Source organism: Lynx rufus, unplaced genomic scaffold (genome assembly GCF_022079265.1).
Source record: "Lynx rufus isolate CCGP_SWC_20201006 ecotype Redwood Valley unplaced genomic scaffold, mLynRuf1.p SCAF_9, whole genome shotgun sequence".
Classification (NCBI taxonomy): Eukaryota; Metazoa; Chordata; class Mammalia; order Carnivora; family Felidae; genus Lynx; species Lynx rufus.
In genome coordinates, this window is record NW_025814897.1 from 25,950,056 (window position 1) to 25,962,114 (window position 12,059).

The 12,059-nt window shown below is 35.5% G+C and overlaps 1 protein-coding gene across 1 annotated transcript in view; it reads right to left on the reverse strand.

Annotated features, from left to right (window-relative positions):
• The window catches only part of ARHGAP32 (Rho GTPase activating protein 32), a 186,880-nt gene that overhangs the window by 34,750 nt on the left and 140,071 nt on the right, over positions 1-12,059 (reverse strand). Inside the window, exon 10 of the mRNA XM_047072442.1 lies at positions 6,911-7,060. Within this exon, the coding sequence (XP_046928398.1) occupies positions 6,911-7,060 (150 nt within the window). The remainder of the gene's footprint in view (positions 1-6,910; positions 7,061-12,059) is intronic.

The following is a 12,059-nucleotide window of genomic DNA, read 5'->3' on the forward strand; positions in this document are numbered from 1 at the left end:
ATCTCAATACCTTAGGTTTCTATCCTTACAAACTAGAAGTAAAATAATTGGGGCGCCTGGGTGGCGCAGTCGGTTAAGCGTCCGACTTCAGCCAGGTCACGATCTCGCGGTCCGTGAGTTTGAGCCCCGCGTCAGGCTCTGGGCTGATGGCTCAGAGCCTGGAGCCTGTTTCCGATTCTGTGTCTCCCTCTCTCTCTGCCCCTCCCCCGTTCATGCTCTGTCTCTCTCTGTCCCAAAAATAAATAAAAACGTTGAAAAAAAAATTAAAAAAAAACAAACTAGAAGTAAAATAATAAACTGGGACCTGGAAAATTTCTACCACCTACTTCAAAGGAAATATATTCAGAGATTATTGGATAACTAATATAATTACTTAAAGAAAGGAAGGAAAACAAAACTGTAATTTTTTTTCTTAAAAGACACTTCTCATTATGCATTCTCCAAATTAGCATGCTAACTGACCCAGGTACTCAAAGCCCTTCAGAACACAGGGTTTTATTTGTGTATTATCAGGCTCTCTTAGGATGCATTATAGAATTTTCATAAAAATAAGCTACCATCTCTTAAAAAGTATAGATTACTTTCTTGGGACTCTCACAACCATGTGATAGTAGATGCATACTTGCTTATATTCTCCCAAATAAGTAGGCAAACTTTGAATTAAAGGTCTTTCCCTGATAATATATGGCTGAGGCTCCACAGACATAATACATCATGGAAAACATCTGAACTGTTTAACATTTTATGTTCCCTAGGCAAAAAGACTGAGTGTTCCCAAAACAATCACATAGTGAGGCTTCATAAATAAAATTACATAACTGAACAGTGCTATTACTTAGAATTTTAAGACAGATGAATGAGAAAGTTATTTAAAACACGTAGTAAAATGAAAGAGAAAAGCATAAACTTTGATTTTAAAGAAGATAGTAGAAACTGAAGAACAGGGTCAGAAGATAAAAAGAGAAAAGATCTGGTTTCTCTTTTCACGAACATATAAGAAAGCAATATGGGAACCCGTTACATTATTAGAAGAAATCCTAGTTTTAAAAAAGGCATCTTAATAACCATCTTTTCCCCCAACACCATCTAACAAACCAGCAAAGTGCACATTAAACAATGACCCAGTCAAAACGTAGCATTAGAAAACCTCCACACCGGTTCTACCAAAAGAGGGCAGGACTTTAAGAATTATTCCCACACTCTCCAACAGCATTCTTCTGATCCATTTTTATTTAGTATTTTTAGTAGTTTTGATGTCATCATGACAATATAATAAGTACATGTCTAAATTAAAACTGATGACATTTAAGATTAGAACCACAGCTAAAAGAAGTGTGTGGTAAGTAAGTAGGACACGGACTGGTCTTTGATTTTTCTTGACAGCTGTGGTTTCGTGTCTCTTCTCTTCATTCACTCACTCACTCGCTCATTCATCAACCATTTATTACAACCCTTCTATATGCCAGGCATCAAGCATGCATTCTGTGATACAGATGAAAGAGTCAAATTCCACTCTCTGAGGGGTGGCTTCTAGGCCAGGAGGACACTGGTACAGCCTTACTTGTTAGAACGTGTGTCATCGTTTTTGGTTATGAAAATAGGATTATCAAAAGGAATACTTTCATGGGTTCTTTGGCCTTGTTATTCCCCTCCAGTGTGCTCTGATTATAAGATCTCTGTATATTTACAATAGTGTTTTTGGTTTTTTTTTTGTTTTTAAGCCTCTTGCTCAGGGACACCTGGGTTGCTCAGTGGGTTGAGCGTCCGACTCTTAATTTGGGTTCAGGTCATGATCTCACGGTTTGTGAGAATGAGCCCCATGTCAGGCTTTGCACTGATTCTCTCTTCTCTCTGCCTCCCCACCAAGCCACCAAAGTAAATAAATAAATGTTAAACAAAAAAGCCTCTTCCTCAAACACAGAAATGTGCTCAGGCAACAGCTTCCTCATCTTGAGTTTTAAAATTTTTGTATTTTGTAGCAACTCTAATTTTTTTTGGTAGAAAACCAAGTTTTCTACAAAGTTCTCACTTTTTTTGCAATTTCATTTCAAATCTCATTTTTAAGGAAATTTGGTTTCAAGTACGTGCAGTAAACAACACAAATCCTGTAAAAAAAATCCATGACACCTGAAAACTTTGTTCTACTAGAATAAATTTATCATAGTTTAGGGGATGTATGAACACTCTAGTTATTAAATCTGTTGTTTTTCAGAAAGAAATGATATATTGGTACCTGTCTTCTACTATCATACTTACTAAGAATGGAAACACACCTGAAACTTCTAAGTACAACTAAGATGTGCTGAATTGATGTGTGAAAGCTAAAAAGCATGGTAGACCAAACGAGAAAATATTCCTCATATTAATATCACATCCAAGCAGGGTTGAAAAAAATGAGACACAAAAGAAATAAAAATTAAAAAGAGATAAAAAAAGAATAAAGAAATATAACAAAAGAACACTTGACTCCATAATTAAGGATGCCTATGTAAATGACAAATTACCCACACAAAAAGTACTATATGAGATTTAAAAAGAAATCAGTTCTTTAGAGAACTGTGATACAATCTTTAAGCAACTCAATTACAAGCATTGTGTTTTGTGGTAGCTGAAATGCTGTAAGATCATTCTGAGTGAATCCTGGTACTAAAGGATTTTTTTAATGCCTTGTCAGGTTCTTACAAGATTTCTTACAACACTTTGTATGGAAGAAACAGGTCAGGTTTGTCACTTTCTCCAACAGGGAGGTGTTCAAAAGTTTAGAAAGTGTTAACAGCATAATCTTTCTATAAAGTTAATTATTCATTAGGAATACAGTTGAGAGAATGAATCACTTAGCAAAACAGTACTCCAAAATGAGCCTTCTTATTAGAAAATCTGGTACAAAATCTATTTTATATAGAATAAGAACACTATTTTACAGTCCAAACTAAAACAGAATAAATATGAGGAAGAATGATTATACACATTTTAAATTATATCTACCTAGGCATCCATATTTATATCTCATGTCTTCTCACAATTATGTATATACTATATAAATATATCATTCTCCCTTGTGATTATTCCTTTTGACTTTAAAATACTATTATATATATTCAATTCTTTTAATTTAGACTTTAAAATAATTGTTCTCTCCTATACAAATACACACGATTGTAGTTATAGACTATGTACAGTATATATGAAGTCTCAAAATCCTAAAAAGCTTCTTTTTAATGTTTATTTTTGAGAGAAAGACAGTGAGTGGGGGAGGGACAGAGAGAGAGACAGAATGAGAGTGAGAGAAAGAGAGAGAGAGAGAGAGAGAGAGAGAGAGAATCTAAAGTAGGCTCCAGGCTCTGAGCTGTCAGCACAGAGCTCAACATGGGGCTTGAACTCATGAACTGGAGATTATGACCTGAGCTGAAGTTGGATGCTTAACCACATGAGCTACTCAGGTGTCCCTCAAAATCTTAAAAAGCTTTAATTCCTCCACATTTATTAAATAAAAGACAAACTAATAAACTATTTTACCATTAAAAACCATCTTCCTTCCAAAAATTTTAGTTAATACATTTCAAGGTTTTCCCTTTTCTGGTTAGCCCTTATTTGAACATTCAAATGCATATACTTCATATGGATACTTATTCTTCATTTTCCACTATCCCTGATCAAACAGGAAGTAACTTTAGTATGTTAACTACAATATACCTTACCTCAGTCTTCAAGGTTTCTGCCTTTTAAATTTCACCAAATTACCATTACATTCTAATGGTACCAATTAATTTTTGCTTCTCTAATCATTTGAATACAGACTTTTCCTCTGGACAGGCCTTTAGTGGAGTTTTTTCTTCTCAGATTATTAATTTAATTTCTAATACTCTTCTAGTGCTTTTTTCTTCTTTTTTAATTGAAAAAAGGACAACTAAGAAAAAAGTTACGAAGATATTCCTATCTACATCGAATACTGTACCATAATTGTATTCAATTTTACATCACCTAAATATACACACTTTCAAAAGGGTGTATATAGAACATTTTTCAAATTTCTACATTATATTCAAACTACAATTTCGATAGCCTCATAATTTATAGAATAATTTCCCTAAAAGTTGAGGATTCAATTTTTTTGCTCTTATATCTAATGCTATAATGAATATTTTTGCTCCTATTGAAATGCAACTTTAGTATAAATCCCTAAGGAAAACTGCTACATAAAAGGAACACTATAAAGTCTCTTGCTATAAAGTGCCAAAATGTTTTTCAAAAAAGCAGTAATTCACAGTAATTCACAAATTTCCCTTATTGGTAAAAATCACTGCTATTTTTTTTTTTTAATTTTTTTTTTTTTCAACGTTTATTTATTTTTGGGACAGAGAGAGACAGAGCATGAACGGGGGAGGGGCAGAGAGAGAGGGAGACACAGAATCGGAAACAGGCTCCAGGCTCTGAGCCATCAGCCCAGAGCCTGACGCGGGGCTCGAACTCACGGACCGCGAGATCGTGACCTGGCTGAAGTCGGACGCTTAACCGACTGCGCCACCCAGGCGCCCCAAATCACTGCTATTTTTAATAGCACTGAATATCATATTTTAGAAAAACAGTTGTGATATTAATAATGTTTACCAATATAAAATGGCATATCAAATTTACACAAAGATACATTTATGATTATGAATAAGCAGAAATAGGTTTTTGTATTTTAGATACCATCTATATTCCCTGTGAAAATTATATGTTTTATCTTTTCTCAGTTCTTCTACTCAGGGGCTTAATTTTCTCACAAATCTGAATGATGTTTTCATACACTTTATTAGGAACATTTTATCATATCCAAAAACAGATTACTTTCTGTCTGAGGTACCTTTCCTTTGCATTTGTCATTTTCATCATATGGAAATTAGGTACTTGAGCCCACCACTTCCTTTATGTTTTTTTTTACCCTGAGAAAAGCTTCATCCCTCTTTGATTGCAAAAAGAAATCACTTCATGTTAGCATTTCTATGAGTTTAAGATAGTTTTATACACTTGGAATTTTCAGTGTTATAAAGTAAGAATTTTTTCAAAATTGCTATTTCATATTCTCTCCCTCTCTTTCTCTCTATATACACATACATAGTTAATAAGTCACCCCCACCCCGTGACCTGGTTTTAAGACCATACTTTATCACAGTGGATTCTTATCTATAGTAAGAACTTCTGAACATTCCAAGCTATTTCATTCATATCTCATTCTCTACACTAATAACATTCTATTTTTGCATATTGTTTTAATGTTTGGTAAAGCTAGATGCCTCCTATTCTATCACTGATTTTTTTCTACCACAGTGCTGCTTGATATTCCCCAATGGTTTATTTTTCCATGTGCATTTTGACTAGTTAAAATAATAATCCTCAGGTTGTTTTTTCAGAAACTGCATTAAGTTGACATTAGTTTGGGAACAGCACCTTTTTAAAATTTTATTTTAGGGGCGCCAGGGTGGCTCAGTCAGTTCAGCGTCTGACTTTGGCTCAGGTCATGATCTCAGGGCTTGTGAGTTTGAGCCCCGTGTCAGGCTCTGTGCTGACAGCTCAGAGCCTGGAGCCTGCGTCTGATTCTGTGTCTCCCTCTCTCTCTGCTCCTCCGCTACTTGTTCTCTCAAAAATAAATAAAAACATTACAAAAATAAAAAATAAAATAAAATAAAATAGTATTTTACCTTCTCCTTCAAGAAACATGGTATGGTTTGTATTAAATTCATATTATAAACACACTGTTATTCTTTTTTTTTTTTTTTAAATGTTTTGAGACAAGAGTGTGTACGTGCGGGGCAAGGGCAGAGAGAGAGAGGGACAGAAGATCTGATGCAGGCTCTGTGCTGATGTGGGGCTTGAACTCAGGAACTGTGAGATCATGACCTGAGCCAAAGCCGAAGTCAGACACTTAACCAAAGAAGCCACCCGGATGCCCCAATACACTGCTATTCTTTAAGCAATGAGTAAGGCCTTAATTTGAACTTGATGTTTATTGGTACTTAACACTAGTTTTCACTAGTGGCCTTTTAAAAATGTACAATGGGTATTTCCCATCAGGATTCAGAATTTCACAAATTATCTATTTCTGTAGGTAGATACTTCTTTAATACAGGATCTCTAAAGGAGATGGTAGAGGAAAGAATTATTTAAAAAAATTTTTTTAACTTTTTCCTTTCTTGCTATCCATTCATCCCCTGCATCCATTTAGCCAATTACCGAATTCTTGAATCAGAGTTTAATTTAGAAAGAAATTTAGGGGCTCCTGGATGGCTCAGTTGGTTAAGCTGCCGACTCTTGGTTTTGGCTCAGGTCATGATCTCATGGTTCATGACTTCGAGCCCCACATCAGGCTCTACGCTGACAGTGTGGAGCCTGCTTGGGATTCTCTGTCTCCCTCCCCTCTCTATCCCTCTCCCTCTTGCTCTGTCTCTCTCAAAAATAAATACATAAACTTAAGAAAAATTTTAAAAATAAAAAAAAAATTAATTTTCAGCTACACCAGTGGGAGACTGGTCTTGGTATTTTATAGTCTCAAGAATTTGACTTTTTTTTTCAAAATAGAAATTAAATAAATAAGTTACAAACAAGTGAGAGGAAACACTGGCTGAGAAAGCAGTCTGGACAGATATAAAAATAATGCAGACTAACAGTGCTATTGTACCCTTTGTGTGAACGTCTTACTTACCCATCCCAGGCAGATCACAAGCAGCTGTGAGGCCCAAAGTGCATTCTTAGACCTTCTCTATTCTCAGTTATCTCACAACTCAAAGGAGTATGTGAAAAAGTTCAATACATGCTGCAGAGCTTAAATGGAATAAATGGTGCTTGCTGAATCTGCTTCCAAACTGATTATCGACAAGCAACATGGAGAGGTCAGATGCTGAATTTATGAGGTTATAAGTTCTATTTTTACCTTCAAAACCAGAATTCAGAAGGTGCTCCCCCAGGTCACAACCAAACACCCTCTCTTTCAAGATCCCCCGCTGCTTCAGCTTCTGTTTTGTGGGACGAGACTTCATGAATGTGCGCAGGAAAGTGATGAGCTTCCCGTGCTTTTTGGACACTGAAAAATAATAAAGAGGAAATCCCTCAGTTGTGGCAAGTGGTTACATTTTTATTTGGTGTGAAAAAAAACAGCAGAGCTCTCAACAGGCTGACTGCAAAATCATCTATTACATGCACATTTTATATTCTGTAGGAAATTTTCAGTAGAAGTTTAGGCAACAGTTGCATTATAAATGGCATAATTTTACATCTTCTTCTCACCAACCTTTGATCTTACCTGATGCAATTGTCAATATATTTAAGTATTTACTTAATATATTTAAGTATTATAATATATTAATATATAAATATGTAAATATAATATATAAATATAACAATATATTTAAGTATTATAATCTGTGACCTATAAACCAAGCTTAGTAAACGAGCTATCTTCCCAATGCATATACCCAAGGATGCTACAGGATTATGGCTGGGACCCGAGTTTTACTCTGATATATTGCTTTGGAAATCTTTATAATAAGTAAGACCTTCAATGATGTAAACGTGGTTCGCATTTCTAGTCTATTTCTAAAATGTTTTACTTGATGGTTAGAATTTTTAATATATTTATAACCTGTAAAGTAAAACAAAAAGGAAAGAATTCCTTCTTTCTTATTTTATAAAGAGGACAATGTCATGATATAGAACACACTTGTCAAACAGCTATATAAAACACATACATTAAAAAAACCCATGAACTCTTCTATTAACATCCATCTATAGTATACTAAATATATCACCTTAATTCCTTTTAGGTAAAGGTGAGAAATAAGTAGATTAATAAGCAGTAAAATATTTCCACTGATCAATATAGAAGGACAACAGCAATAAAACTGAAAGTAAACAACTCCCCCAGAAAAATGACTTCTGAAAAGTACAGCCTACAGGAAAATCTACTCTAAAAGTCAACATACCACAACTACCATAAACTCAGAGATTAGCTGTGGAATAGAAGACTAATAAGCCACATGGCCTCAATCCTACTCAGTTTGCAGATGGTTACTGGGAGTCTTACTGAATCCTACTATGTATAGATTCTTGAATGAACCCAAATCTTAAATCCCCTGAACTGATGAAGCCTCCTGTAGGAATTCTGTGCACAGACAGAACGTGTGGCCTGGGGACCACAAGATGGCCTTAGATGGGTTCCTACAGATTGAACCAGCCACTTGTCCTCCATGTGTTTCTGTTTTATAAGAAATATTTATTTCTATTTCCAAACATCATCTTTTCTATGAACTGCGCAAGGGTGATCAACCACACTGGTTTGCCCATAACCAAGAGGTTTCCTGGAACATGAGACTTTAAGTGTTAAAACGAGGAAATTCTAGGCAAACTGGAACAAGGTAGTCATCTTAGATTGTACACAGATTACACGGGGAATTTATTTTTTCGATATCAATTATTTGAAATTTACTTGGAATTGTCAGAAAAATTTTGATGCTATCTCTTCTGACATGTCCTAAAACTCTAGGTAAATTACAACCTCTCTTGTATCCTAGACTCCTTGCTGTAAATTAAATGATACGCTCTCTTACCTGCTAGTGAGACATTGATAGCACTCTTGGGTAACTTCAGAAGTACGTTGCACGTATCATAGCATTACTGTATTAAAAAAGTCACTGGACTTGTAGGAGTTCTATTCTCCCCTAGTTGTTAGCACAGAGTATGCTACGAATCTTTGTTAAAGGGTGGCCTTCAAACGATTTCTATTCATTTTCAGACATTTTCTACATAAGCTTTAAAATAATTCTGACAAGATTTATCTAAAAATACAAATGAATTTGGTTTGCGATAATTTAACATTGGATTTCTATGTGTACTTTATGTATTTTTATACACTAACATTATAGTGATAAAATTCTACAATATTTTCACTATTACTACCTGGAAACTGGGTGTATCATCATTTTTATGAACCTCTTATCTCTCTCAGTAAAATTTTCTAATTTTCTTTATGAAAAGATACACTCCACATAAATCTCCGGTCAGAAATATTTTAAGGCATTTTACATTTTTTTGCTGCTCTTGTAGAATAATACTTTTCTTCAATTATGGCTTTCACTGGTAATTACTGGTATGTTAGAAAACAATTTCTTTATGTATAGTTCAAATCTGATCATTTACCATACTCTCAACAATTAAAAAATTTTTTTAATGTTTATTTATTTTTGACAGAGAGACAGAGAGACAGAGAGACAGAGAGAGAGAGAGAGAGACAGAGTGTCAGCAGGGGAGGGGCAGAGAGAAAGGGAGACACAGAATCTGAAGCAAGCTCCAGGTTCTGAGCTGTCAGCACAGAGCCTGACGCAGGGCTCGAACTCACGAACTGTGAGATCATGACCTGAGCCGAAGTCGGACGCTCAACCAACTGAGCCACCCAGGCGCCCCTCAACAATTTTAAGAGGAATGTAGTTGATCCTTTTGGATTTCATGGATATATCATTGCATCAAAGCAAATATGATCATTCTATCCTTTTTCTGATAGAAATAAGTTTTTATTTCTGTTTCAGATTTTAATAATTGGCCAGAATTCCAAGATACAATGTTAACAGTGGGCATTCATATTTTGGTAACAAATTTGATGAAAATGTCTGTTGAATATGACAACTGTATATGTATATGATGTATACGAGAGAGCATTCGAGAGAGCATTCTTTTAGTCTCAGATCTCCAAGAATGTTTCCTAGGAATGGGAATTGAACTTTAAGTATAATTCATTCAGCAACAAATCTCTAAATGCCTACTATATCTTAGGAACTGTTCTGAGTCCTGAGATTACACTGGGGAACAACTCAGGTGAGCTCCCTGCTGTCACAAAGCTTACCGAGAGAAGAAAGACAATGGAACAATTAAATACAAACACCAACATAGCGAGCATTTATTTTATATTAGTAAGAGCTAGCAATTGCACAAGTTTATATTTACTAACCATTCACTTCTCATAGAGCCCTGTAAGGAAAATACTACTACTATTCCCATTTTCAGATGAAGAAACTAAGACACAGAGTGCTAAGTAACAGGTCTAAGGTCATATAACCAGGATTCAAAATCAGGTGGCCTGGCTCAAAACCCAAGCTCTAAGCCACTGTGTGGTACTGCCTAAATTAAGATAACCAGGTAATTTCAGACTGCTTTTAACTGCCCATAAGGAAATGGAGTCAAGTGACAATGTCAAGAGAAAAGAAAAGTACACTGGATAGGGTGGCCAGGGAAGGTGTGAAGACGTCCCATCTGATCTGTAAGGCGCTGGGTGTAGAGGGCAAGGAAGACAGTATGGTCTGAAATGAGGAAGAAGAGGTATGCAAAGGCGAGGTACTAGAGGCCACGTTATCAAGTTTGGAATGTATGCAACGAGAACACACTGAACAGCTTAAACACTTTAGGGAAGTTACATTAAAAATAACCCAATATGTGTATTAGGGACACAAATGTGCATTAATAGGGAATTGGTTGAATTATGATACATCTGCACAGAGAATTACTGCTTTTTTTTTTAAAGGAGATACCACCTCACACCTGTCAGAATGGCTAAAATTAACAACTCAGGAAACAACAGGTGTTGGTGACAATGCAGAGAAAGGGGACCTCTTTACAATGCTGGTGGGAATGCAAACTGGTGCAGGCACCCTGGAAAACAGCATGGAAGTTCCTCAAAAAATTAAAAATAGAACTACCCTATCTATGACCCCGCAATTCCACTACTAGGTATTTATTCAAAGGATACAAAAATGCTGATCAGAAGGTATGTTAGAAAACATGCACCCCAATGTTTATAGCAGCACTATCAACAATAACCAAATTATGGAAAGAGCCCAAATGTCCATCAACAGATGAATGGATAAAGAAGATGTGGTATATATATACAATGGAGTATTACTCACCGATCCAAAAGAATGAAATCTTGCCATTTGCAACAATGTGGATGGAAGTAGAATGTATTATGGTAAGTGAAATAAGTCAGAGAAAGACAAATATTCACTCATATGTGGAATTTAAGAAACACAACTGATGAAACAGGGCAAGGGAAGAAAAGATAAAAACAGAGGAGGCAAACCGTAAGAGACCTTAAATACAGAGAACAAACTGAGGGTTGCTGGAGGAGTGTTGGGGTTGGGAATGGGTTAAATGGTTGGTGGGCATTAAGGAGGGCACTTGTTGTGATGACCACTGGATGTTATATGTAAGTGATGAATCACTGGGTTCTACTCCTGAAACCAAAACTACACCACATGTTAACTAACTTGAATTTAAATAAAAAATAAAAAAATAAATAAAGGAGGCTCTCTACCTACACTATGGCATAATCTCCAGGATACATTCTGTCAAAAAGGAACATAGAGAATAGTATATTTTGTATAAGAATGGATGGGGAATACATATATCACACACACATAAATTCACACAAATACATGTATGTGTGTACCTAAGGGTTTATTTTTGCAAAGAGGAACACTTTAACGATAAACCAGAAATTAATAAAAATGGGTAAAGAAAATAGGTGGGGAGAGAAAGCAAAACTGCTCTGAATTTACCTTTTCATATAGTTTTATTTTATTTTATTTTATTTTTTAATGTTTTTATTTATTTTTGAGACAGAGAGAGACAGAGCATGAGCAGGGGAGGGGCAGAGAGAGAGGGAGACACAGAATCCAAAGCAGACTCCAGGCTCTGAGCTGTCAGCACAAAGCCCGATGTGGGGCTTGAACTCACGGACTGTGAGATCATGACCTGAGCTGAAGTTGGACGTTCAACCGACTGAGCCACCCAGGTGCCCTATATAGTTTGATTTTAAAATTATGTTAACAATCTTTCTACATGTTCAAAAATAAAATTTAGAACATTAAAAAAGCAAATCCTAATTTTGGAAATAGCCTGAAACAATGTATCTCATACATCAAATTGGGAACACTGTCAACAGAGAGAAATTATTTTAAATGACCTGTAAATAGTAAACTGACCATGCTTACTTAGTGGGATATATTCTAGTAACAAAAAAAAACCGTACAAAGTAA